The 22,877-nt window shown below is 32.6% G+C and overlaps 3 protein-coding genes across 3 annotated transcripts; 1 reads left to right on the forward strand and 2 right to left on the reverse strand.

Moving 5' to 3' along the window:
* Positions 1-487: 487 nt before the first annotated feature.
* On the reverse strand, positions 488-7,037 carry LOC107405431 (ankyrin repeat protein SKIP35). The gene is made up of 5 exons (XM_048469188.2): positions 6,803-7,037; positions 6,336-6,531; positions 5,315-6,053; positions 2,708-3,140; positions 488-1,590 (listed from the first exon to the last, which is right to left on the reverse strand). The coding sequence occupies exons 3-5, from the start codon at positions 5,956-5,958 to the stop codon at positions 784-786; spliced, it is 1,884 nt and encodes a 627-aa protein (XP_048325145.2). The 5' UTR covers positions 5,959-6,053; positions 6,336-6,531; positions 6,803-7,037; the 3' UTR covers positions 488-783.
* A 5,061-nt stretch (positions 7,038-12,098) lies between these two features.
* On the forward strand, positions 12,099-17,399 carry LOC107405415 (guanosine nucleotide diphosphate dissociation inhibitor 2). Its single transcript, XM_016012476.4, has 13 exons — positions 12,099-12,295; positions 13,459-13,521; positions 13,703-13,786; positions 13,918-14,025; positions 14,127-14,299; positions 14,989-15,100; positions 15,226-15,306; positions 15,390-15,452; positions 15,575-15,676; positions 15,925-16,049; positions 16,579-16,789; positions 16,882-16,956; positions 17,083-17,399. Exons 1-13 carry the CDS (start codon positions 12,209-12,211, stop codon positions 17,131-17,133), a joined length of 1,335 nt encoding a protein of 444 aa, XP_015867962.3. The 5' UTR covers positions 12,099-12,208; the 3' UTR covers positions 17,134-17,399.
* Positions 17,400-17,503: 104 nt separating this feature from the next.
* Positions 17,504-22,528, reverse strand: LOC107405407 (MLO-like protein 1). Its single transcript, XM_016012455.4, has 14 exons — positions 22,325-22,528; positions 22,176-22,233; positions 21,760-21,998; positions 20,666-20,782; positions 20,500-20,560; positions 20,281-20,375; positions 19,762-19,836; positions 19,520-19,608; positions 19,188-19,237; positions 19,000-19,040; positions 18,422-18,631; positions 18,234-18,301; positions 18,023-18,083; positions 17,504-17,920 (listed from the first exon to the last, which is right to left on the reverse strand). Exons 1-14 carry the CDS (start codon positions 22,439-22,441, stop codon positions 17,654-17,656), a joined length of 1,548 nt encoding a protein of 515 aa, XP_015867941.3. The 5' UTR covers positions 22,442-22,528; the 3' UTR covers positions 17,504-17,653.
* Between the last annotated feature and the right edge of the window lie 349 nt (positions 22,529-22,877).

Genomic DNA, 22,877 nt, shown 5'->3' on the forward strand with positions numbered 1-22,877 from the left:
CCCTGCTTTTATTTAAATTTATTTCCTTTTGCCATTGCTCTCGTATTGTACTCTACCAGGTTTCATTTTCCTACTACTACTCCCACCTCCCTCACTCCCCCCCTCTTGGTAAAAGAATGGAACTTGAAATTTAATATTATATGATGCCTTCTCCTAAGAAACTTCCTTGCCTCCCTCCCCCCCCTCCCTCCCTCCCGTCCTTTCCCACGCTTCTATTTAAATTTACTTCCTTTTTCCGTAGCTCTGGTATTGTACTCTTCCAAGGCTTCATTTTCCAACTAGTATTACTCCCTCCCTCCTCTCTTGCTAAAAGAATGGAACTTGAGATATAATACTATTTGATGCCTCTCTCTTCTTTGAAACTTCCCAATGAAAGTGCTCAGACTCATTCTCACACAGCAAACACCAGGAAGATAAAGAAGAAAGCCTAAAAAAGGAAACTGACCACAATTACAAGTACATAGACAACCAAAGAAAAAAGGAAAAAGAAACAAAAAAGCATATTTTATACAGTACGAGTCAATATACAAACCTCTCTCGACCAAGGATGCTCAGTTTCTTACGCCATAGAGATCAACAAGCACATCCTGAATATTTATACTACATGCCATATAAAAGAGCAGGCAGCAACCCAAAATATAGGCCAAGGATATTCGATGGGAATAAAATTGACAAACCTGACCCCAGGCTTTAATATCATTATTCTGTTACACATTTGATAGCATGGCCAAAAACGAGAAGCAAAAATCCAAAAAGTGGACCAGAAAAAATCTTTGCTAGTTGCTACACAACTCTAGATGCTCGAAGCAAAAATGGGGGGAGATGGTGCTCCAAGGCAACCAAGAGTTCTCCACACTGGCTCACCTCTTCTAAGACCCCACCACCGAGTCCTCTCACAGCTTCAACAAGCTGACCCCTTATCCTTTGTGATAATAAACAGCCACCTGCCTCAATGCACTCCCTATACAACGGCAGGTAAGCAATTGTGACCCTCAGAGGGGCTGGAAGATCTCTTATGCAAATAGGAGATCCACCCCACTTGAAGATTCTCATAACATTCATGTAATGTTCTTGCCCTTGTCTTAGTCCATCTGAGAAGGCTGATTCTGACCAGTGTTCCTGGAGAAAAGCCTTTAGTTCAGGAGCAACAGCCTCCTCATCAGACCTAGCAATACTGTCAGCAACAGCATAAGTAGCTGCAGGATCACCTAAGAAGTCAGAACGTAGGAGAAATGCTACACCGTCAAGAGACCCACCACTTCTTTCACCAGCAGCCTTTATAATTTCAATGCTTAGGGCTGCAAGGACGTGATGTGGAACATGGGGAAGAAGATAAGAGGCAACATTGACTTGGCTGCTTGAAGTTGCAGCCGTGAGGGCAAGACACAGTTCCATGTCTCGGCAACCCCTCTTCACAAACCACTCAACAACCTGCATACAACCCCTTTCAGCAGCTCTCATCAAAGGGCCTAAAAAAGCTATAGCATTACCCTCTTCCACAAGACACTCCATGGTGCCAATCTTGCAGTAGTGAGAAGCAAAGCCTAATGCCAGATCAACATCAACATCCAAACTGTTTCTTTGTGCAATCTGTCAATGCAGAAAAAGGGCCAAAAAAAAAAAAAAAAGGATAAGTAAAAAACTTGCCAGGCCAATTAACTCCATCATAAGCAAATTGTAGAAGCAACAATTTTTATATCCCTTAATTTCTTCTAGAAGTCTAATAATTTCTTCTAGAAGCCTAATACTTTTTATCTGAAGATACTCTGTTAGATTTTTCCAACAAGCACATGTACATCATCAAAATTTCTTCAGGAGAAAAAAATTTGGGGCAATTTCACAAGGGGATCATAATACATACGGTCAAACATAAATAAATGTGGATATGAGTAACCAAAAGAAAATGAAAGGGAAAAAAGGGAACTGGGACCAGTCTTGAATATATTTCATAACAATGTTAACAGTAAAGCATATGTTATCACAACCTTCTCTCAAGAACACAATAAACAGAGAAAAGGAAAGAGGAAAAAGAACAAAGGAACTATTTGAGAGTTGTAATATGTGATTTTACTTTGTACCACTTTTCATCCATAGCAATTATAAACTTCTTAAAGTTAGACATCTGGTTAAAAAATATACATATATATATATATATACACACACACATATATATGACACCCCCCCCCCCCCCCCCAAAAAAAAAAAAAAAAAACTCTTAAATCTAAAATAGGAAATTTTAGGGCTCATTTGGTAACATGTTGTCAAGCAATTTCACTAAAACTGTTATATAAAATGAAAAAATTGCCTTTTGTATTTCTAGAATTAAATAATGTGCTTGGAAATAATATTTCAAAACAATTGAATGAGAATGAAAGTAGTAAAAAATGTGACATACATAAGTTAAATATGAGATATGATATAAACTTATATGAAATAGATATTCTGCTACTGGAAATGATAAACATTATCTTTATCTTCTTATATCTTTGTTTCCAAATTTTTCCAAATACATATAAAAAAACCTTGGGAGACATTTTCAAAATTCATCTATATTTTTCATGTTGCACCCTACTTTCAATAAAATAATAATAAAATTGCCACAATCAATGAAACAGTTAAAGTACTTAAAGAGAAAAGAAAAATGAAGCAGTAGCAAGGAAGCTACAATTTTTATGACTATATTTTTACAACCTCAACACAAATTTACCTGTAAGAGAATGCGCACAAGCTCTGTGCTTCCAAAACGAGAAGCTTCAAGGAAACACTGATTGACATTGTCTGCACCCCCTTCCACTAGCATACCCAACAAACCTTGGATTGCAGTTGCTGATATGCCAGATGCCCAGCCCGGATCAAATGAACTAGAGAAGAGAGTTAGGGGGAAGCAAGCAGCATCAAAGGCCTCGGTAAAGTCCTTTCCTGTAAGTTGATTACCAGCAAGATCTAGAAATGTCTTAAATGCAGATAACTGGAGTTGGATCTCAACAGCAGAGCTGTGACTAATTCGATCCTTATTGCCTTGGCAACGAGAATGGAAGCCTATACATTTCAGAGCCCATTCAGTAAACTTCTGAACCTTAGCACCAGCTTCTGCCTTCAAGACCTCATCTCCATTGCATTCCTGGAGTCGCTCATGCAACCTAATCCGAAAGAAAAAGGAATGTAAAAAAGAAAAAAGGCATATCCATTATGGACTAAATTTAGTTAAACTAAAAGAAAGAAAAAAATGTGAAGCATAGTGAAGATATTCATTTCTTTGTCTTCTTAGAAAGACTAGGATCTTTTTTCACTTTTCTTAAGTTTGACAACAACAACATCTACACGCACATAAAATCTTAAATTCTAGCCAGCATATGTGAGGTCCCTAAAATGGTAAACAATGTCAGCCCTAAAGCTTAAATGTCTAAGATACTAATCATCCTCCCAATAATTCCATCAGCACTAAAGAAGTAGTTGACTGCAAGTCTGCCACATAACTCCTCATATTTTTCCTCCGCTGTACCCATCACTGCCTACAGATAGTAGCAGCCACTTTATCACCTGCAGCACCAACCCATAGTTGAAGAAGCTATGGTATTACCTTCAACAACCACAGAATCAAACAAGTCTGACATAAAACTATAGAAAAACCCTTAAGGTAGAAACCCAAAATAGCTGCAATCAATTCTAGCAATCCATCTACCATCCCAACATCCACAACCAAAATCCAAAACTTCCAGGAGCATCCTTCTTTTCCGAATGAAAGACACTAAAAAGAGAAAAGGTATGAGGAATCCCTCAATTACAATTGAGAAAACTAAGCCAAAAGGAATAGGTAACATCTTTCCAACTCAAAAAAATAAGAGACAGATGCCAATAAAGAAGCCTGAAACTTGATATAATCCCATAAACCTGAGCATCTTGACTCTTTTCTTCAAAAGGACTTCTATCTCTTTCCAACCAATTTGTCCAAAATTAAGCCAATATTGCACCACTCGAAAAGACATGCCCTCTTTTACTTCCTGCAAAACCTTTAACTTACTTGTCAATAAAGATTAACAGGATTGAGGAAAAACCCATAAACACTCAGCTTCTTCCACCAATCATAAATATAACTTAGCAACCACAACCATGACCTAATCCCCCATAACACAATGCCCAAATCTTTCACAAACAACTTATATGTAACACCCCACTTTGCTAAGCCCGCATTTGATTATAACACGTATCGAGCCAGAACTTTAGTTTTAAAACCTTAAGCCTGCTCTTTTTTAAAAAAAAAAGACAAATTTCAATTGCAACTTCTTTTTAGAAAATATGTCCAGCCCATGTTCTTGTACAACAAACTTTTCTAAACAAAGAAAAGGAATTTAGATATGTTTTCTCCTTCTCCAGTGCAACAAAACGGAGGTCAATAGAGTTCTTCGAAAAATGTTTACCTTCTCCTCACACCAATTCCTTCAAATCTCCATAAAGACTTGCAACTATACAATAAAAAATGAAGCTCTTCAACCATTCTCTTTTTTAAAACCTCATTGCATGTAAAAGAGGAGTTGGTTTTAGGAAAGTGTACTTGAGTTCCATTCATTTTTTAAGCTCTAAGGTAACATTATAGTATTTAGTTTTATTCATCTATATATTTAGATCACGTATGTGCAGCTTTTGAAGCATTCATTTTGGATTTTCAGAGGTTTTGTCTGAAAATTATTTTGTGAAAAATGGGTTTGTAAACTTTAGTTTTAGACCCTCCCCTCCTTGTAAGGCAACAAATAGCAGATAATGAATTGGTGATTTTTGGCAAATGGGAGTTTTAACTTCTAAATAATGAGCTTATAGGGAGTATAATATAACTTGTCATTTTCTGCTGTGTTCCATGAAGGTCTGTAAGTGGCAGAGAAGGCAGTCCTGCTACTTACATGCTTGAGATGTTGCTACAGCTTTGAATGTGGTTTTGTTTTGGGTTACGGAAGTTGATACAGTCAATTATTGCCAAAAAGTGGAGATTTAGGCTAGCCATGGTGAAAGAAGTGGACGAGTATGCAAAGATGCGGACCACACATGTCAAGATTGAGAACAGATTTACCAAATTGTATGTAGACCACACTTTCAAACTTTAGGATTGCTAGTCTTTAAAAATTGCTTTTAGCGTATGTTGACACTGAGGTAAAAAATTAGGTGGGTAGAAATGCAGCGTGTATTGTATGTCATACCTACTAACCATAAAAAGCTTCGGAAAAACACCATAGTGGAGACAAAAATAAAATCCAAATAGACTCATAAATTGCTAAAAAGACCAACTATTAAACAACATAGGACTTAAAAAGTTAAGAATTACCTCTGAGCCATTACAGTGACTGTATCCGCAAGACTCATTGTTCGGCTCTGGCAGGCAGAGACACAAGAAGCAAGAAACGAAGTCCGAAGGGCAGCTCTTGTGAAGTCATATGCACCATTAGCAATGATCTTCTTAATCAATCCTGTTATACCAAGAAGTTCCTGTTGTGTGCTCAAGAACCAGATGGAATCCAATGTGATGCACAAGGCATCATTAAGAGTTTGCGGATCTGCTAACAAGATCAAACTCTCTGCAAGCTCCCAATCATGGGAACTGACTGCACCTTGAAACAAGCGGCCCAATTCAATCCTATCTTGTCTACTGAGTTTCTTTTCATGCACAAATTTCTCCTTTTTCCCAGGCTCAGAATCTGTTGCAGCCACCCTAGACTTAAGTTTCTTGGCACTGAAACTACAACCACCTGCCACTCTAGACTCTTTGGTTATAAGGGATCCTTCTCTAGAAAATACAACATCATCACTTCCATCTCCTTTTGCTGACGAAAAACCTTGAATTCCATTCCTTTGACTGTCAATTCCACTCTCTTCAGTTTCCATTTCCACATATATGGATTCTTCAGGACTATTCTCAACTGCAATGATCAAACCATCACCCCCCTCAGCAGATACCATCTCCTTGTCCATCCTCACCCACACTCTATGCAATTCCCTTCTGTCCCCTCGATAGGAAGAAAAGACAGTCAAACGTTCAATTTTCCCGGAAAGCACAGTCGGGCATCCTAAAAAATGAAAGTACATGCAGAAAATAAGAAAGCCGTCGTTCGAGTAGCAATTTCTATGAAAACCAGATGATTAATTCAAAAATTGGAACCAGTGTTTTCCTATTTCCCCTCCCCTCAATAAGCTCTTCACATTGCTTCGAGCGAACAGAACAAAAGCAAATACCCAACTGGGAACAAAATAAATTTCCAGCGATATATATATAAAAAATTAAAAAATAAAAATTGCCCTAAATCTAATGCCTTGTAATCTACAGATTAGTGCGTGTAAGAATTTCGAACCTTTTCGATATATGCATCAAACCGAACAATCGCGTGAGAGAACTGAAATCTATCATAATCACCCATCAATAGCATAGTACAATACGATACATTGGTATCAGACCCACAGTACCATCAGACAAGTGGAAACCCTAGAAACCCTCGTTCGTTTCTCAGCAAATCCACGAGAATTCTTGCGATAGCCAAAGATCCAGAACTAGTTTACAACACCATAAACACCACTTCCATCAATATATTACACCGACATGTAAACCGATATACAGAAATGAAAACGAAGACGAAATCGAAAGAGAGGAAAATTTGTTAATACGAACTACGAAGCCTGTTTGGGCGGATGAGAAAATAAAAGGTAAAAGAAGGGTGCCAAACAAAAATAAATAAATAAACAAACAAAGAAACCGAACGCATGCAAATTAAATAAAGAGCAAAAGTCCCTATTACGCGAGAAGGTGAAATATAGAGCAAACCTTGGATTAATTGTGGTGGAGGGTAGTCGGAGAGAAAAAAGAAAACAAGAGAAAAAACCATTTCTTCTTAAATTTTTTAAATTAACAAATAAACAAATAAAACATAATTGGTGGACATTTCTATTTTATTCTTCTTTTCGTTTATTTTTGTTTGAGTAAATTATTTTATTTCCCGGGTGATTTGCTCTTTTATTTACCTAGAAATTCTACAAGTATTGAGAATATTGGGAGGATGGCCTAAAATTAGAGGTACAAAAGAACCATCCAAAAATAAAATAAAAGAACCACAAAGCATGGACCTGATTCATTTTGGTGGGTCCCACAGTTTTCCGGATACCCCCACCATGGCCACTAAATCATTACGCATATTCTCTCTCCTTTCTCTGAATCAAAAAAAAAAAAAAAATTCTCTCTCTTTCCTCGGGCCAGCCATGCCCAGTTTTCTAATCCCACCCTCTCTTTTGTTTTTTACTTTTATTTGCCACGGTCCATTTTTCGGTTTATTGATATGGGCACTCTATGTTATTGGGTGGTCTTTGTAACTTGTCTGCGAATGTGCAACGATAGAGCACCCTCCTATGTTCTTAAATTTACGCACCGCCTTTCTAGTTCAATATTAATTTATGCACCGTTGCTCATGTTTTTGTCTGATTTGAATATAATTTAATTTTTTTTAATTTTAAAAGTGTTATTAATTTCGTTGTAGAAAGTCATCATATTTCTTACCTATCTCATGCATAACCTTTTAAAATCCTTCAAGCAGAAAAAACCTCTTAAAATCCGAATGATATCTTTCATATTTTATAGTGATGCTCGTTATGATTTTAAAATTTTAAAAATTAAATTGTAATTAGTATAATTTTATAGAAATTCAAATAAATATTTCCCAAACTTAATATTCACATAGCTCAAACTGTTTTTAGGTAGGTTTATTTCTTAATGAATTTTTTTTTTTTTTGGTGAATAGGACAAAACACGGTTTACTTGTACAAAAGTATTGAAATTACCTAATTTTTCAAAAATAAATTATATTCTCCTTGCTCATTATCTTATAAATATAAGTGACATCGTGACAAAATATATATTCATCATATAAACAGAGGTACTTTAATAAGTTTTTTGGGATTAAAATATATGATGGGTTTCTACGAGCATTTGAATTTTTTGGACCTCACATGTTTGTTTAAGTTGAGCTAATATTTGATGAATCTTCCACATTTTTGCATTCCATCATTAGATTTTTTATGCTGATGAGCCAAGTAAGTGTTCCCCAAACTTATAAATCTTGAAAATACTCATCACAAACTTAAAAAAAGAACACCATTCAAAGAAAGCAAAGAATATATAATATAGCTCTTCGAAGTGATGAGTTATCACAAAAGGAAACAAATTTATGGTCACTGGGGGAGCAAAATAAAAGAAAATAGTTTTGGAGGTGCAAGGATAGCAAACTTTAGAAGAGATGATGAGTTATGAGTAACACTATTATGTCTAAATTTTTCTCTTCTAGAGTGACCATTTAAGCTTCGATGGAGAAGGAAAGTCCTTTTATATAGTGTCCGAAGGCCTATTTTATCTCTTTATCTACTAATTAATATGTTATCCCTTGAATAATAGCTAGATAAATAGGATGAGAAGTTGAGAATAGAGTTTAGTTTCCTTAGTTGGTAACTAATAGGTTAATATTCAAAGTTTTTTTTTTTATATATATTTTCAAGTGATATAGAGTTCATCCAAATGAATTGATAGGTAATCCAGGTATAGGCTAGTTTGTATGTAGATGAAAAAATGTTTTCCCTTCTCATACCCTTTTTTAGATACAAAAAGTATTGATTTAGATCGGTTGTTCTAGTGAAAATGAGACGGAGAAAGACTTCCTTACTTAGAGACAAAACGTGTAAAAATTATTTGCTTTTAGGAATTCTCTTCCATTAAAATATATACTTTTGGGTATAAACTGGAAAATATTCTCTTTTTAAAAAGTATTTTTTAAATGCATTTAATGCGAAAATCGTTTAAATTTAATATATATATATATAAATTCACCAATATATATATATTGCAAAGTCAAGGAAGAAAATTAACGATTGAAAGTATATATGCATATATGTTTTTTTCCTTGAACCAATATACATATATATATATATATACATATATACATATGTATATACAGATATGTTATAGAAAATGTTTATATCTTTTATATTTTATGTGCTTAACATAAAGCAAATTAATGCAAAAAAACTCTGTTAGATAATATATTATTTGATATTATATGCTCACATTATAAAAAGGGTCAAATACATTTTATAACAAAATTATAAACATGTATTAAAATAAAAAAGAAGCATAAAAAAATATAGCTGATAAATATACATATATATATATATATATATAAAGTTTGTAAAAGGCCTAAATTGGTGGGATTCTAAGCCAACATATTGCTTTTTAAAGTAAGTGAATGGACTGTGCTAACTTACTCTAAAAAGATGAGCTACACACATATATGGATGAATATGCACACTGAAAGTCTTTGGGCTAATATGATATGAGAAGCATATAAGCCTAAAGAATAATTTGACTTTTTGAAAACTATAGGAAAAAGTATCAGTTATTGGTTAGGATAAATTATTTTAACAAAATTAGATTAAGAACCCTTAAGTAAGTTATTTTTTAATAAATTAAGCTAGATTAATCATATGCTACATATTCTGGGCTAACCAAATTAATTCGTAATTAAAAGCTTCATTGGTAATTTGATACTATCTTTTGCATTTTTTTTTTTTGGGTATAAAATAAATTGATTTAAGTCAAAATTTGAATTTTAGATCCAATAAGCTTATTGGGTTTTTTTTATAGCAAAATTGCATGTCAAAAAAATTTCAAAGATATAAAGAATTAAAAGAGATATTGAAGATTAGAAAAAAATTAGAAAAGTGGTTTACTAGGCTTTTTAGATGACTTGTTTTTTTTTTTTTTTTAATTATTGAAAAAAATAAAAAGTCTACAAGCGCATAAACTCACTTCAAATCATTTTCATACTTTCGAACTACATATTTACAATTTTATAAATCAATACTCGTTCATTTTACAAATATGAAATATAAATGCAAACATTAATTTTGCGAATATCTAAACCAATTAATAAATTTTAAATATCGTACAAGGATGAAATGTAATGTACATATTAAAGTTACAATGAGATAACAAGAAAAACGAAGATATGCATGTCAATTACAATAAGATTATATCCAATAACAAATGTTATTTTACTATTGATATTTCTAAAGTTGGGCATTAGAATTCCGATGTAATGTACACATTTAACTTACAATGAAAGAACAAGAATAAAGATGATATGCATTTCAGTTACAATAAAAGCACATCTAATAGCAAATGTCATTTTGCTACTGATATTTCTAAAATTGGGTATTAGTAGGAGCTCTAAAATAGTAAATGGCAACATGCAAATTTTTGCATTAACTCTCCAATGGTACATGTTAAATGATATTGTTAAATTATAAATATTATTAAAAGGTAATAAAATATATTTTCACTAATCAAAAAGCATAATTATAATATTTTAAGTATTAAACCAAGAATTTTGTTTTTTATCAATTAAAAAATATTTTAAAATTGAAAATTTTACTAATAAATGGTGTGAATCCCAATTAACTTTATAATATAGAGTCCACTATTAAAGTTTATTTACTGTAAAATTGGTGTCAAATTTGATAAAAAAAAATGACGGAATAAAATTTAACATTTTCTATTGGAGTAAGAAAAAAAATATTTTTTATGCTATAATTTGGTAATATACTGCCAAAATAACACTATTGGAGATGTCTAAGGAGTGTGATACGGATTATATGCATTACAATAACAATAAAAGTGCGAGAATCGATCATAGTTTAAAATATTAAAATTTTCTGTAAGATTTTTATTTCTAAATACATTAAAAAAAAATTTAACTTTCAAGTGGAAAATTATATAATTTCCATAATAGTCAGCAAAATTTTTAATATTTTTTAATAATTTAATGAAATTTTCTATCATAATATTTATAATAAATATTTTATAATTTGATTAAAAAATTTATAATTTTAATAAAAATTTTAAAAATATCTATTATTTTTTTGTTAAATATTTTTATAAATATTATTGATATTTAGTAAAATTTTTTTATCAAATTAATATTATTGATATATATATATATATTTTTTTTATCATTGAGATATCTTCAAATAATTAGATAAATAAAAAAAAAATTCACATTTGACAAAAAAGTCTAAAATTGCATTGAACAAGTCAATCTATTATACTTGTACAAATATTATAAAATAGATAAAAATTAGAATATTGATGAAAATTAAAAGATACATAGAAAATATATAGTCTACAAATCAAAATTTAAAATTTCGATACTATAATATTTGATACATACAAAATTAATTTTCTAATATTTATATCGACAATATATTAACAATTACATACAAAATTATCAAAAAATATATATTTATATAATTATTTATTATATTTTATATTTTGAAATAAAAATAAAAAAATAAAAATAATTTTTGATCATTCAAAAATTTTTTATAGTATTAAAATGGTAAAATATAATATAATTATAATAATTATTTTATATATTTTAATTAGTAAATAATTTTATTAAATTTATATTTTTTTACATTTTTATTAATAATAATATTTGTTAACTATTAACACCGAATATAAATTTGTTGATTAAAAATGATATAACATCTATTTAATATTTTTAGAATTTTAATAGTTTATTTGATAATTAATTAATTAATTAAATAAATTAATTTTTAATATTTTTATATTTTTAAATAAATTTTTATATTTTTTTATGAATTTTTATTAAAATTCAATAATTATTTATATTTATGTGAATAATTTTATATTTTAAAAATTTTATCTTAAAATATATGGTGATGAGATTTGATTAGGTATAATAAAAAAATAATTTTTTTTTTCAGAATTTATCTAAATTGTATTGCAAAGGAAAAAAAAAAAAAACTGGGAATTAAATATCTTTAAACTTTTCTGCAATTTTCAAAAATGAGAATTCTACCAATTTCCCATTAAACTAAAATCGAATACACCCGTTTATTACTTTCCCACTTAACAATCAAAGCATTTTTGCTTCTTACGTTTTAATGAAAAAGCACTTTTTTTTTTTTTTTTTTTTTTCGCTTCCAAGCATCTCTGTTTCTTAGTCATCGATGCGGTTATATATATATATATATATATATATATAGGCATATATATGCACACACGCAAGTAAACGGATATAGAAAAGTAGCCACTAAAAAACCCTAAACCAATTCCTCCTCGCTTTCTCTCGTCGTATCGGCCATCTATCCGATCGGAAGCCAAGCCATGGACGAAGAATACGACGTCATAGTTTTGGGCACGGGTCTCAAAGAGTGCATCCTTAGCGGACTTCTCTCCGTTGACGGCCTCAAGGTATCTCATTTCTAAATCCCATTGATATTTCCATGAAAATCATAAAAATCTGAAATCTGATGCTTTTTGACTTGTTTTGAAAATTTCATTTCAAACGAGACTACAAAATTTATATGCCATCGTAGGATCTGGATGCTTCTCGATTTGATTCTTTTATTTGTCTTCTCAAACATAAAGCTTCTGCTAGTGATATCTCAACCGGGTTGATCTGCCGTTTATAGTAAAACTACTCCGAGTGGTACATTATTCTATTGCATTATAGAAGATGCAAATTATCAATTAGATTATCAGATAAAAAAAAAAAATCCAATAAAGCAATTAAACAAATTGGGTTTACAGGAACCAAGTTGATTGAGCTAGATAGTTTATGGACTCCGTTGAGTAAAATAAAAATCGGATTGGCAGTCGCCCAATTAGTTACGATGGCCAGTAATTAACTTGATATGAATTATAAACGAGTAAAATGATATCAGAGAAGTTTTTTAAATATTTCAGTGTCCGTGGTTTTACTGGTGGAATTTCAAATATGAACTCCTCGGAGCTGTTACACTACTTTATACACTATGTCCAAGGACTAAGTTTATATGCGATTCTTAATTGTGTTGTGATTATCATTTCATTGCAAAAAGGAGGCTATAACTTTTGAGTTGAAGATGCTCCTGGGTTTATTTGAGACAATTGCTGGATTTGTAATTTTCCCTGAAACCTTTAATTTTACTAGCTTCTGTAACAACTTCTTCACTAATACGATTTTGTCTACATTGATGAGTTTTTGGGAGTAAATTTTATTTGTTGCTGCACAACACCTAAAATCGCATTAATGATGCTTTCTATGTCTGTTTTCTCCAAGAAGTTCCATGTAGTATCATTAACAAACTTTTGCAGTTGGATTTCACTGTTATACTGTTCATCTATGCCACAAATTATCTTCTCCCACCTTGCTAATTGATGGCTTTAAAAAAACTTGCTCTGTTTTGTGTTGCATTTGTAAACTTTAAATTTCATTTCTATATGGTCCTTAACTTGTCTACATTTTTATTTATTTTTTTAACCTTGCAAAACCAGTACAGTACAGAAATATTATATTGACATTATTTGTTTTAAGGAGTCTGAACATTGTTATGTTGCACTTTTTCTATTGATATTTGTCTTTTGCGAACCAGGTTCTGCACATGGATAGGAATGATTATTACGGTGGAGAGTCTTCTTCACTTAATCTTATTCAGGTCCAATTACTGTCATGAGTCATTTATCTTTTTCTTAAGCAGCTGTTATTATTGTGTTTTCTTTTAATTGTTTAAAGTTGAGTATTCATTACTGCTTTATATAAATAACAAGCTGATAATAAAAGAAAATTGAATATTAATTGTAAAGAGTTCTACATAACTTACGATTTTGAATTTACAGCTCTGGAAGAGGTTCAGGGGAAATGATAAACCTCCTTCACATTTGGGGTCTAGTAGGGATTATAATGTGGATATGATTCCCAAGGTAGGTTTCTTGTGTGCACGTATGTGCACCTACATTGTTCTTTCACTTCCTATATTGAGCCTGGTAAATGCATTTGCAGGTTACTTTATTATTTCAATATCTAATATGTGGATTGACTAATTTTTCGCTAGTTTATGATGGCAAATGGAACTCTTGTGCGTGTCCTTATCCATACAGACGTTACCAAATATTTGTATTTCAAAGCAGTGGATGGAAGCTTTGTGTATAATAAAGGAAAGGTAGTGGACTCTGACTTGTTGAAAAGTTGCCTTGGTACTGGATTCTGTCCCCCACCCCAAAAGCAGTTGTCACATGTGATAAATAAACCTTTGCAATATAGGTTCACAAGGTTCCAGCTACTGACATGGAGGCACTCAAATCTCCCCTTATGGGTTTATTTGAAAAACGCCGTGCTCGCAAGTTCTTTATATATGTCCAAGACTATGTTGAAAATGATCCCAAAACACACGAGGGGATGGACTTGACAAGAGTGACAACTAGAGAACTGATAGCGTAAGTTAATTTTTAATGCTTTGCAAAAACTATCTCGGAGCACAGCCTCAAATAATGTGTGATGGAATGAAGATAGAAAGAAAATTATATTTGCATGTTTTTATAAGTTGCAAGATGTTGTTCAATGTTCTCATGTGGAAGTGGCCAATCACTATTTTCCTATATTGCTTGGACTAGGTATGGATGTTGGATATGGGTGTGTATCTAGGGGTTTGATCCTTTTATTTTCAAAATCTAGGATATGGGGATATGGCTCTTAAGGATCCGAATTTTAGATAAGGGTACGGGGATACGTCTGAAAAACTAAAAAATTAATAAAATTTAATATATAGTAAATTAAAAAACAATTTAAACCTAAGACTTTTAGTAAACCTAAACTTTAAATAAGCATAAGATTTTTAGTAAACTTAAACTTCTAGTTTTGTAAAAAATAAAATAATTATCCTATTAAATATTTTAAAAAGTCACAATAGCCGTATCCTGTTGCAAATTCATGTATCCGGTACGTATTCCACTCCTGTGTCAATTCCGAGCAACACAGCTATTTTCCAATCGGTTTCTCCTTTGTTTGTTGTACATGGTTTATGTGTTAGAATCTCAATCTATTTTGCATTCTTAATAACACATAGTTAAGGAATTTAGTGAGCCTTTTGAGAAATTTGCTTGTTGGCCATTTGATATCTTGACAGAAAATATGGGCTTGATGACAACACTGTGGACTTTATTGGCCATGCAATAGCGCTTCATAGAGATGATCGCTACCTAGACGAACCAGCACTTGATACTGTAAAAAGAATGAAGGTTAAATTTTGGTGTTTTAGTATTATTCTCTTGGATTTGAAATTTTGTACCATGAAAGTTTCAATATTTATTTATTTATTTATTTTTTCATGTGATTGAGATTTTACTTCTTGATTGCATAATAGCTTTATTCAGAATCTCTGGCACGCTTTCAAGGAGGATCGCCATATATTTATCCTTTGTATGGATTAGGAGAGCTCCCTCAGGTCTCTCTCCTCCTCTGCACATGAAATCTTATGTCTTGTTATATATTTCCATCGATACTAATTTGTTGGTATACTTTATTTAGGCGTTTGCACGGCTTAGTGCAGTTTATGGTGGAACATATATGCTGAATAAACCTGAGTGCAAGGTATCTTATTTATCTTGTTTCTCAGATTCGTTCTGTTTCTCTATATTGTTATACTGATCTTATGTCCAGCATGTAGCATTGAGTGTAGGACTTGATGCTGATTTGATATTACTTGGTGCCAGGTAGAGTTCAATGAGGAAGGAAAAGTTCTTGGTGTCACATCAGAAGGGGAAACTGCTAGGTGCAAAAAAGTTGTCTGCGATCCTTCCTACTTGCCCAACAAGGTAATTAGTATGATGCTTTTAGTTTTGTTCATGCTTTTTAAGGTGAGGATGGTTTAGTTCCTATATTTATCTTATGCATTTCAAGTATGTATTTGTTCTGTAATTATATGCTGATGAAGTTTTTGAGCTTTTGAATTTGCCCAAGACAATGGCTAGAAGTTTTCTTTTGATTTGTTTTATGGCAATATCGAAGAGTGATAAAAACAATGAAGATTCATTTCTACTGAAAGTTCAATGCATTTTAACAGGTGAGGAAGGTTGGCAAGGTTGCAAGGGCGATTGCCATAATGAGTCACCCAATCCCAAACACCAATGATTCTCATTCAGTACAGGTTATCCTACCACAGAAACAGTTGGGACGCAAATCAGACATGTGAGTTCTCATATAAAAAGTACCTGGAAAATTATTATGGGTCAACTTCTTTGTGTTCTTGCTAGACAGGAAGTTAATTTATGAGTTTCTGAATCATTACATTGAAGTGGAACTGAATACTTTGTTTCTGATATGTTGAAAGACAATGACCATCCTGCTGATATTGTAACGACTAAAACATGTTTCTCCTCTTATTATTATTGGTCTGTGGGTGGCGAATGAAAAGATGAAAGAATGATGATAGTTAAAATGTTTCATCCTCTGTATGAAAGAATTGTAGAAGTTGGATGATTACTTTCTGGAATAGTTCACTTTTGGTACTCATATTATTGCTCTGGTGATTTTGCTGAAAAATCCTCTACCTGCTTTATTAATCCTCAAAAAAGATATACATGAATGCCTTTTGTGACTTGGGCACTAGCTTGTCAGCAAATAGTCATCAATTTTCTTTTTGTTTTTCTTTTCTTCAGGGGTAAATAAATGTTTGATGCTCTTTTTTCTTTTTTTTTTTGTGGTTTTGGCCTTGTAGGTATCTTTTCTGTAGCTCTTACTCTCACAATGTTGCTCCAAAGGGAAAATTTATTGCATTTGTATCAACTGAAGCAGAGACTGATTATCCCGAGACTGAGCTAAAGCCAGGAATTGATCTTCTAGGGCCCGTTGATGAGATATTCTTTGATATTTATGACAGATATGAACCAGTGAATGAACCTTCTTTAGACAACTGCTTTATATCAACAGTGAGTTATTTTTCAAGTCTTAGTGCATTTCCTTGCCTTTGTTTAACCGTTTGCTGTTATGGTTACACTTTTATCAACTCCCTTATTTACAGAGTTATGATGCTACAACTCACTTTGAGTCCACAGTCTTGGATGTTCTCAACATGTATACCCTTATAACTGGGAAGGTAATATTTTTAGTTTTGCCTGATCAAATTGATTCCCTTCAGTTCATGTGTATCTCTACCTTTTGAAGTTTTTATGTAATATTCGCTTTGAAGTTTAGGGAGTAACGGACTGCCATTTTTGAGCAGGTTCTTGACCTCAGTGTGGACTTGAGCGCTGCCAGTGCTGCGGAAGAATGAGAAGGCACGGCCTTATAGATTTGCAGTGATAATTGTGCTTTGTTATGAGTACCATAGAGTGTGCTTAAGTTTGATGGTGACTTACGGACAAACTGGACTTGTCTGTATTTTTCTCCTTTCTACATAGGCAAATGTTATGTTTTAACTATTTAATGTACTATTTTGAAACGTGTAGATTCCAGTTATCGTCTGGCTGTACTCTGGTAACTCTTATTTCAGCTTTAGCGATATGTGTGTCATATAAAAATAGCAATGGGTTATGGATATCTATGGTTGCAAATAAATTTATACGAATTATATGCTGCTACTTTAGAAAGCTTTCAGCTCGGTGATATGCGAGACGTATCAAAATAGTACTGCTTTCTGGATCTGTTTTTGCAAATAATTATATGCTTATGCTTTGGAAAGCTTAAAGATTCTCCCATTGTCTTGTATTGGTACAAAATTATGCAATAACAACGCTGGTAGAAGAAATGAGTATTGCATGGACTCATTGAAACTTGGCAAGGTGCAACAGATTTTAAGCGTGCCCAGAAAAGTTTTCGTTTTGATGAATGACAGGCTCAATTTCTCCTGCATGGATCTCTTCTACTGAAGAGACCTTTTGGCCCGCATTTGCCAATTGAATTGTAGCGGAAGATTCGCTCTCTTTGGGAGCCACTTGGACTTGGGTAGAGCTATCAGAAGACTTTCTCAAACCCGTCCTCTTCTTCGCCTGTTGAGCCCAACCAACAAGACCTTCTTGTATATGTTCTTCAAATATAGCTTTCTTGAATGAAGTTCCCATCTTCATGATATATCCACAAAAGAACAATCTTTTTCAGTCTACAGCCTCCATGTAAGCAATAATTAATGGACGGTGGTAATTCTTGTAATAGTACCAACTCACCTGTGTGACAATAGCATAGAGTGGCAATGTACTATAACTACAGAGGAACTGAACATAAGCCCTGAGAATGCATACACGTATTTATACATATGTATATATACATATAAATATATATAGCGTTAGGGTATAATATGTAAGGATATATTATTTGAACCAAAAAAAATGTGACAATAAATTAAAACAGAAAGTAGGATCTTCATTTTTCTTTTACCCAATTACGAGTCTTGGAATAATATAACCAACATCTCCCATTATGCAGGAGTCAAAACCATATTGAACCTGTAGGATATTGAAGAATCAAATAGAAAACGATTTATTTGGCAATAATAATAATAATAATAATAATAAACAATTTAAAATTTCCGTTTCCGGTAATGTTTAAGATTATATTATTCTTACCCATATCCAGAAGAAAAATGCTAGCTCAAAGGAATTTTGAAACAGGATGATATGAATCAGTACAAGAACAAGTTTGGGCCTGTGGAACCAAAAGTGATCATCTGAAGGCTGAACTACCAAGTCCCCTTCAATTGCAATATGCTTCTCAGCCACCTCATTGGCCAATTGGGTGATTACATGTTCTAACTTTGTCCCCACAGCAAGCAGAAGCTGTAAAGTAGGAATCACCATTATAGATTAAGTTACGAAACTGCAATAATAAGAAAATATACTTCCCAGTGGCATAAAGAGTTTACTAAGAACGTTATTTTCCTTTATATACACGAGGCTTGAGTGAAGCCTACACTTCATATCTAATTAGAAATGTAAGGGAAAAAGTTCAATTACATTTTCTGCAGAGTAAATCATGGAAGTAGAGAGAAAGAATACAAATAAGAGTGGACAAGTGTTTACAAACTCAGAGAGAAGAGTAAGACAACAGGAAGGACATTGAATTAATGCAAAATAAAACCACTGGTTCACATCCTACAAGATCAAAGTATTCCAAGGATAGCACTACGTGTTTGGGAAAAACTTACAATGAAGGGTATGAAGGCTATCCAAAAATATGCATGCCAACCTGTATAGGAAAACCGATTTCATTCTTTGGAGCAAATAATCTTAAGGCTGTTAAAGTAGTTTGCATGGCAATATTGGAAAATACTAATAACAATGATGATTGAATTAAGAGGCCAAAAAAAAAAAAAAGGGGAATAGGAAAAAGTACCTGCGACATTCAGGAACAAGAAAAAAATCACGAACACCCATAGATACCAACTGGAATTGATAATTCAAAAGTTAGTAATTTAGATGGATAAGGGAAGAAGACTAATATGCTCCTTTAGTGGTTGAAATGTGCCAAAACAATGGCTTTGAGCTCTCATGAAAGTACTACTACTGCTGAGACAAATGATTTCTAGACTAAAAGTGTATAAGATCCTTTATGCAATGCACTGGTTTGAACTAGTATGATCCACAACAAGGATGGAAATGCAAAACTAATTGCTAAATGGTAGCAGATACTCCATGAGGTTTCATGTCATATGAAGTGGAACTAACCTTATTCCAACAACTTTCTTAAAATCTGCTTCAAGAGCACGTATCATGTACTTGTAGAAATTAAATTTTGGATTTCCCCTGCAATGGGACTACAAAAGAAGCACTATAAATTCTTTTTAAAGAATTTCCAAAGAAATCAAACAAAAATGTGCTATGCAGTTGTATCCAAAGATGAAGTTAATCAAAATGATACAAATGGCAAATGTAACTATTTATATAAATATAGCTTTCAGTTAACTTACCATTATGAAGCCAAGCCGTAGTGTTATATAATCTGTTTTGGTCACAGATGCATAGAGTTGCTTGAGAAATGAATGCTGAAAAAATTCATTACAATAAACAAGTTAAAATAACAATCATTAAAACATGGATAAATGGAAAGGATCAATTTGCTTAAGCATGTCACACCAATTACAAGGACAGATTGACATGACATAAGCTAGCAAAATAAACACTAATGCATCCTCATGTAACTTCCTAACATACCATTGCACAAGATCAAAAGCCATTGATGTCAAAAAGTACTACAATAAGGAAAGAGCTGCCACTGATTACAGATTTGTCTCTAGTTAAATCTTCCAGAAATATGATTTTTAATTCCAAATTACATATCATTCTTTTACAAGACAAAAATGAAATGTAGACTGAATCTTTTTGGAATACTTGACTATGAAACGTTAAAGTGTTCATTATTACTTCTACTTTGTTTTTGACTTATCAAACAGGGTAGAAACTTGATTGTAAAGAACATCATGACTCACCAACCATCCTAGAAAAGCTGTATTCTTTCCAATACCCAGAAAGCGACCCCTGATAAAATCATGATCTTGGACATGGGTGAACTTCGTTTTCAGTACTGCACACATGAGAAGATATGCATTCCGAAGGTATTTAGGCTATAAAAAGGAAAATTTTTGAAGAAGTGGAGCACTTGAGCATCAACTTCCTAGTATGTAATGTTAACTATTAACAAGAATTACCCTCTTCTGGATTGTACTCCTTTTTTGAAAAAAAATCCTCCCATTGCTTCCATTGACGTATCTAATCAGTTTCAATAAAAATAAAAGATAGCAGCAGGTTAAACATTATAAAGGAAAACACTTAAATGGTATAGAAAACTCTAATGACAACAAAGTGAGAACTTACCTTGGCTCCGCCAAATAGAATTGTTAGAACGCAGAAAGTGACATGCACCACGGCTAGCACAAAGATAAAGATATGAAGATGGTGCAGTGCAGTGGTGGATAACAGTGGAACCTTTCCCTGAGAAATAAATTAGATACAAGTACATAATCAGATTTTCTGCTTATATGCACCCAGTGTACAGCACATATAGGGGACACATTCAAGACGACATAAATTAATTTACGTAAGCTATTATTTATCTGTTGTTGATGTAATATCTTAATGAATTCACTTCAAATTCTTTGATGGCCAGGAAAGTGAAAAATAGCCAAGGAGGCAATAATTAAAATGGTAAACTCTTTATGATGCTTTTTTTCAGTCAGATATCTCTATCAGGTTCTATTGTCTTCTTTAGCAAAATTATATGGTGAGCTGAGCCATGTTTATGTTATCCTGCCAAATATGTCCATACAAATACAATAATTTAACTGAAAATTGCAGCATTTTGTTAAAAAAGAAGAAGGAACAGTGCAAACAATAAGTGACAGATCCTTAATCAATTTCCTGCAAATGGATTACATTAGCTAACATCAGTTAAGTTGCCAAGGGATGGGATGGGGATGCATCTATACTCCTGAGACTTTTTTTTTTTTTTTTTCCTACAAGCCATATAAATTGAAAACTCTCTTTTTAAACTCCAAAAACTCATTCCAATACGAAATGGTACTTCATTCAGAAAAGGGTTTGTGCTTGTTTAAACTTTGACCAAATACATCTGGAGTGGAAGTCCAACTCCAATTTCAGGGCAATAGTTGTTCCTGGCGCAGGTTTTATCTGAGCTACCTATTCTGACATTTTTTTTTTTAATACAACATTCATGATTAATTACATTTTTTAAAAATTTTTATTAGGGGGCTTCCTATGTGCCTAATGGAATATTGTATTCAACGAAACAAAAGTGCAGGGGCCGGCTGAAGGTTTCACGATCCAGTCAAAAAAACTCAAACACAAAATGATGATATGATATGCCAATAATTTTTCTCACTTTCACTTTGCTGATAATCAGAGTAGAAAGAATAATTCTGTAATATGAATGGAATTAATTACAAGGGTACCTCTATGCAGGAGGAAGTTGAACTTGAACCAGAGGACTCGGCAAGGAGGCGGGGGGAAGTCCCAGGTATAAGGGAATAGGTGAAGAAGGACTGGAAATGGGCACTAGTTTTGGTATCAGCCTCATCGTCTTTCTTACAAGGTAGCCACTTACTGGCCTCCTCTTTGGTGATGCAGATTTTAGCTATAGGGTTTTGGAACACCGTGAGAAGCAGTGATATAAACCCCAGCAGCATCAACTCTGCAATTGCAACAACAGTCAACACAAAGTCAACACAACATAAAATTAAAATTAATACATCTACAAATATCAAATCCATATATATATATATATATACAACTAAAGGTGAAACAGAAAGAAACAGTTTTAGCCAAAAAAAAAAAAAAAAAAAAAAGAAAATAGGGAGAAACAGAGGACCTTCTTTGATCTTCTGCAAGGCCTCAAAGAGAGGCTTTTGGTTGTTTTTCTTGAGGTACTGCAAGGCAAGAGGGTAGAAGATCATGTCAGTATGACTTATTATAATGATGGGAAAGTGATAAGATTCAGAGATACAGAGAGGGACATGCCTTGCCCGCATAGTGAATGATCCTTTCAACGGTTAGAGAAATGAGCACAATCACAGTGCATACAAGTGCCACCACCCATGTAGGAGTGTATTCCAACGTTGTGCCTCCTTCTACCATCTCTTCGTTGAGGAATTCTACGTCTGTACAGCAACACCTAGCTCAAAGGAAGAAAGAAACAATTTATACTTGCTCGTAAGATTTCCAATGGACACTGTAAAAATAGACATGTCATATAAAACAATGTTTTCTAAAATTTTTTTTTTTTTAATGATAATAGATGTCAAACTCATGTTACTTAAATAATTATCAAATAAATATGTATTATTCAGTAAAAAAAAATAAAAATAAATATGTATTATTAAAACTAAATTTTAAAATTTTATAAAAAATAATTTTTTTTAAGAGTTTATCCTTTCAAAAGAAAAAAATAAAATATATTAATAAATAAATAAATTAATTAATATGTATAAATAATTTTTATACATTTTATTATTGGATAATAATTTAAAATTTGACTATCCATTTATATAATTTTAATTTAAAAACTAATAAA

Source organism: Ziziphus jujuba, chromosome 1 (genome assembly GCF_031755915.1).
Source record: "Ziziphus jujuba cultivar Dongzao chromosome 1, ASM3175591v1".
Lineage (NCBI taxonomy): Eukaryota > Viridiplantae > Streptophyta > Magnoliopsida > Rosales > Rhamnaceae > Ziziphus > Ziziphus jujuba.

Bases quoted from the DNA above. Each gene is read 5' to 3' on its own strand.
- LOC107405431 (XM_048469188.2), bottom strand. From the start codon at position 5,958: ATGGACAAGGAGATGGTATCTGCTGAGGGGGGTGATGGTTTGATCATT. The intron at 3,141-5,314 runs GTAATTCTTAAC...CTTTCGGATTAG, and splicing joins GTCACTGTAATGGCTCAGAG to GTTGCATGAGCGACTCCAGG. The intron at 1,591-2,707 runs GTAAATTTGTGT...CTGCATTGACAG, and splicing joins TTGTGCGCATTCTCTTACAG to ATTGCACAAAGAAACAGTTT.
- LOC107405415 (XM_016012476.4), top strand. From the start codon at position 12,209: ATGGACGAAGAATACGACGTCATAGTTTTGGGCACGGGTCTCAAAGAG. The intron at 14,026-14,126 runs GTAGTGGACTCT...TTTGCAATATAG, and splicing joins TTGTGTATAATAAAGGAAAG to GTTCACAAGGTTCCAGCTAC. The intron at 15,101-15,225 runs GTTAAATTTTGG...ATTGCATAATAG, and splicing joins ATACTGTAAAAAGAATGAAG to CTTTATTCAGAATCTCTGGC.
- LOC107405407 (XM_016012455.4), bottom strand. From the start codon at position 22,441: ATGGTAGAAGGAGGCACAACGTTGGAATACACTCCTACATGGGTGGTG. The intron at 21,999-22,175 runs GTCCTCTGTTTC...TTGCAATTGCAG, and splicing joins CTTGCAGAAGATCAAAGAAG to AGTTGATGCTGCTGGGGTTT. The intron at 19,837-20,280 runs GTGAGTCATGAT...GAATTTTTTCAG, and splicing joins CAGCTTTTCTAGGATGGTTG to CATTCATTTCTCAAGCAACT.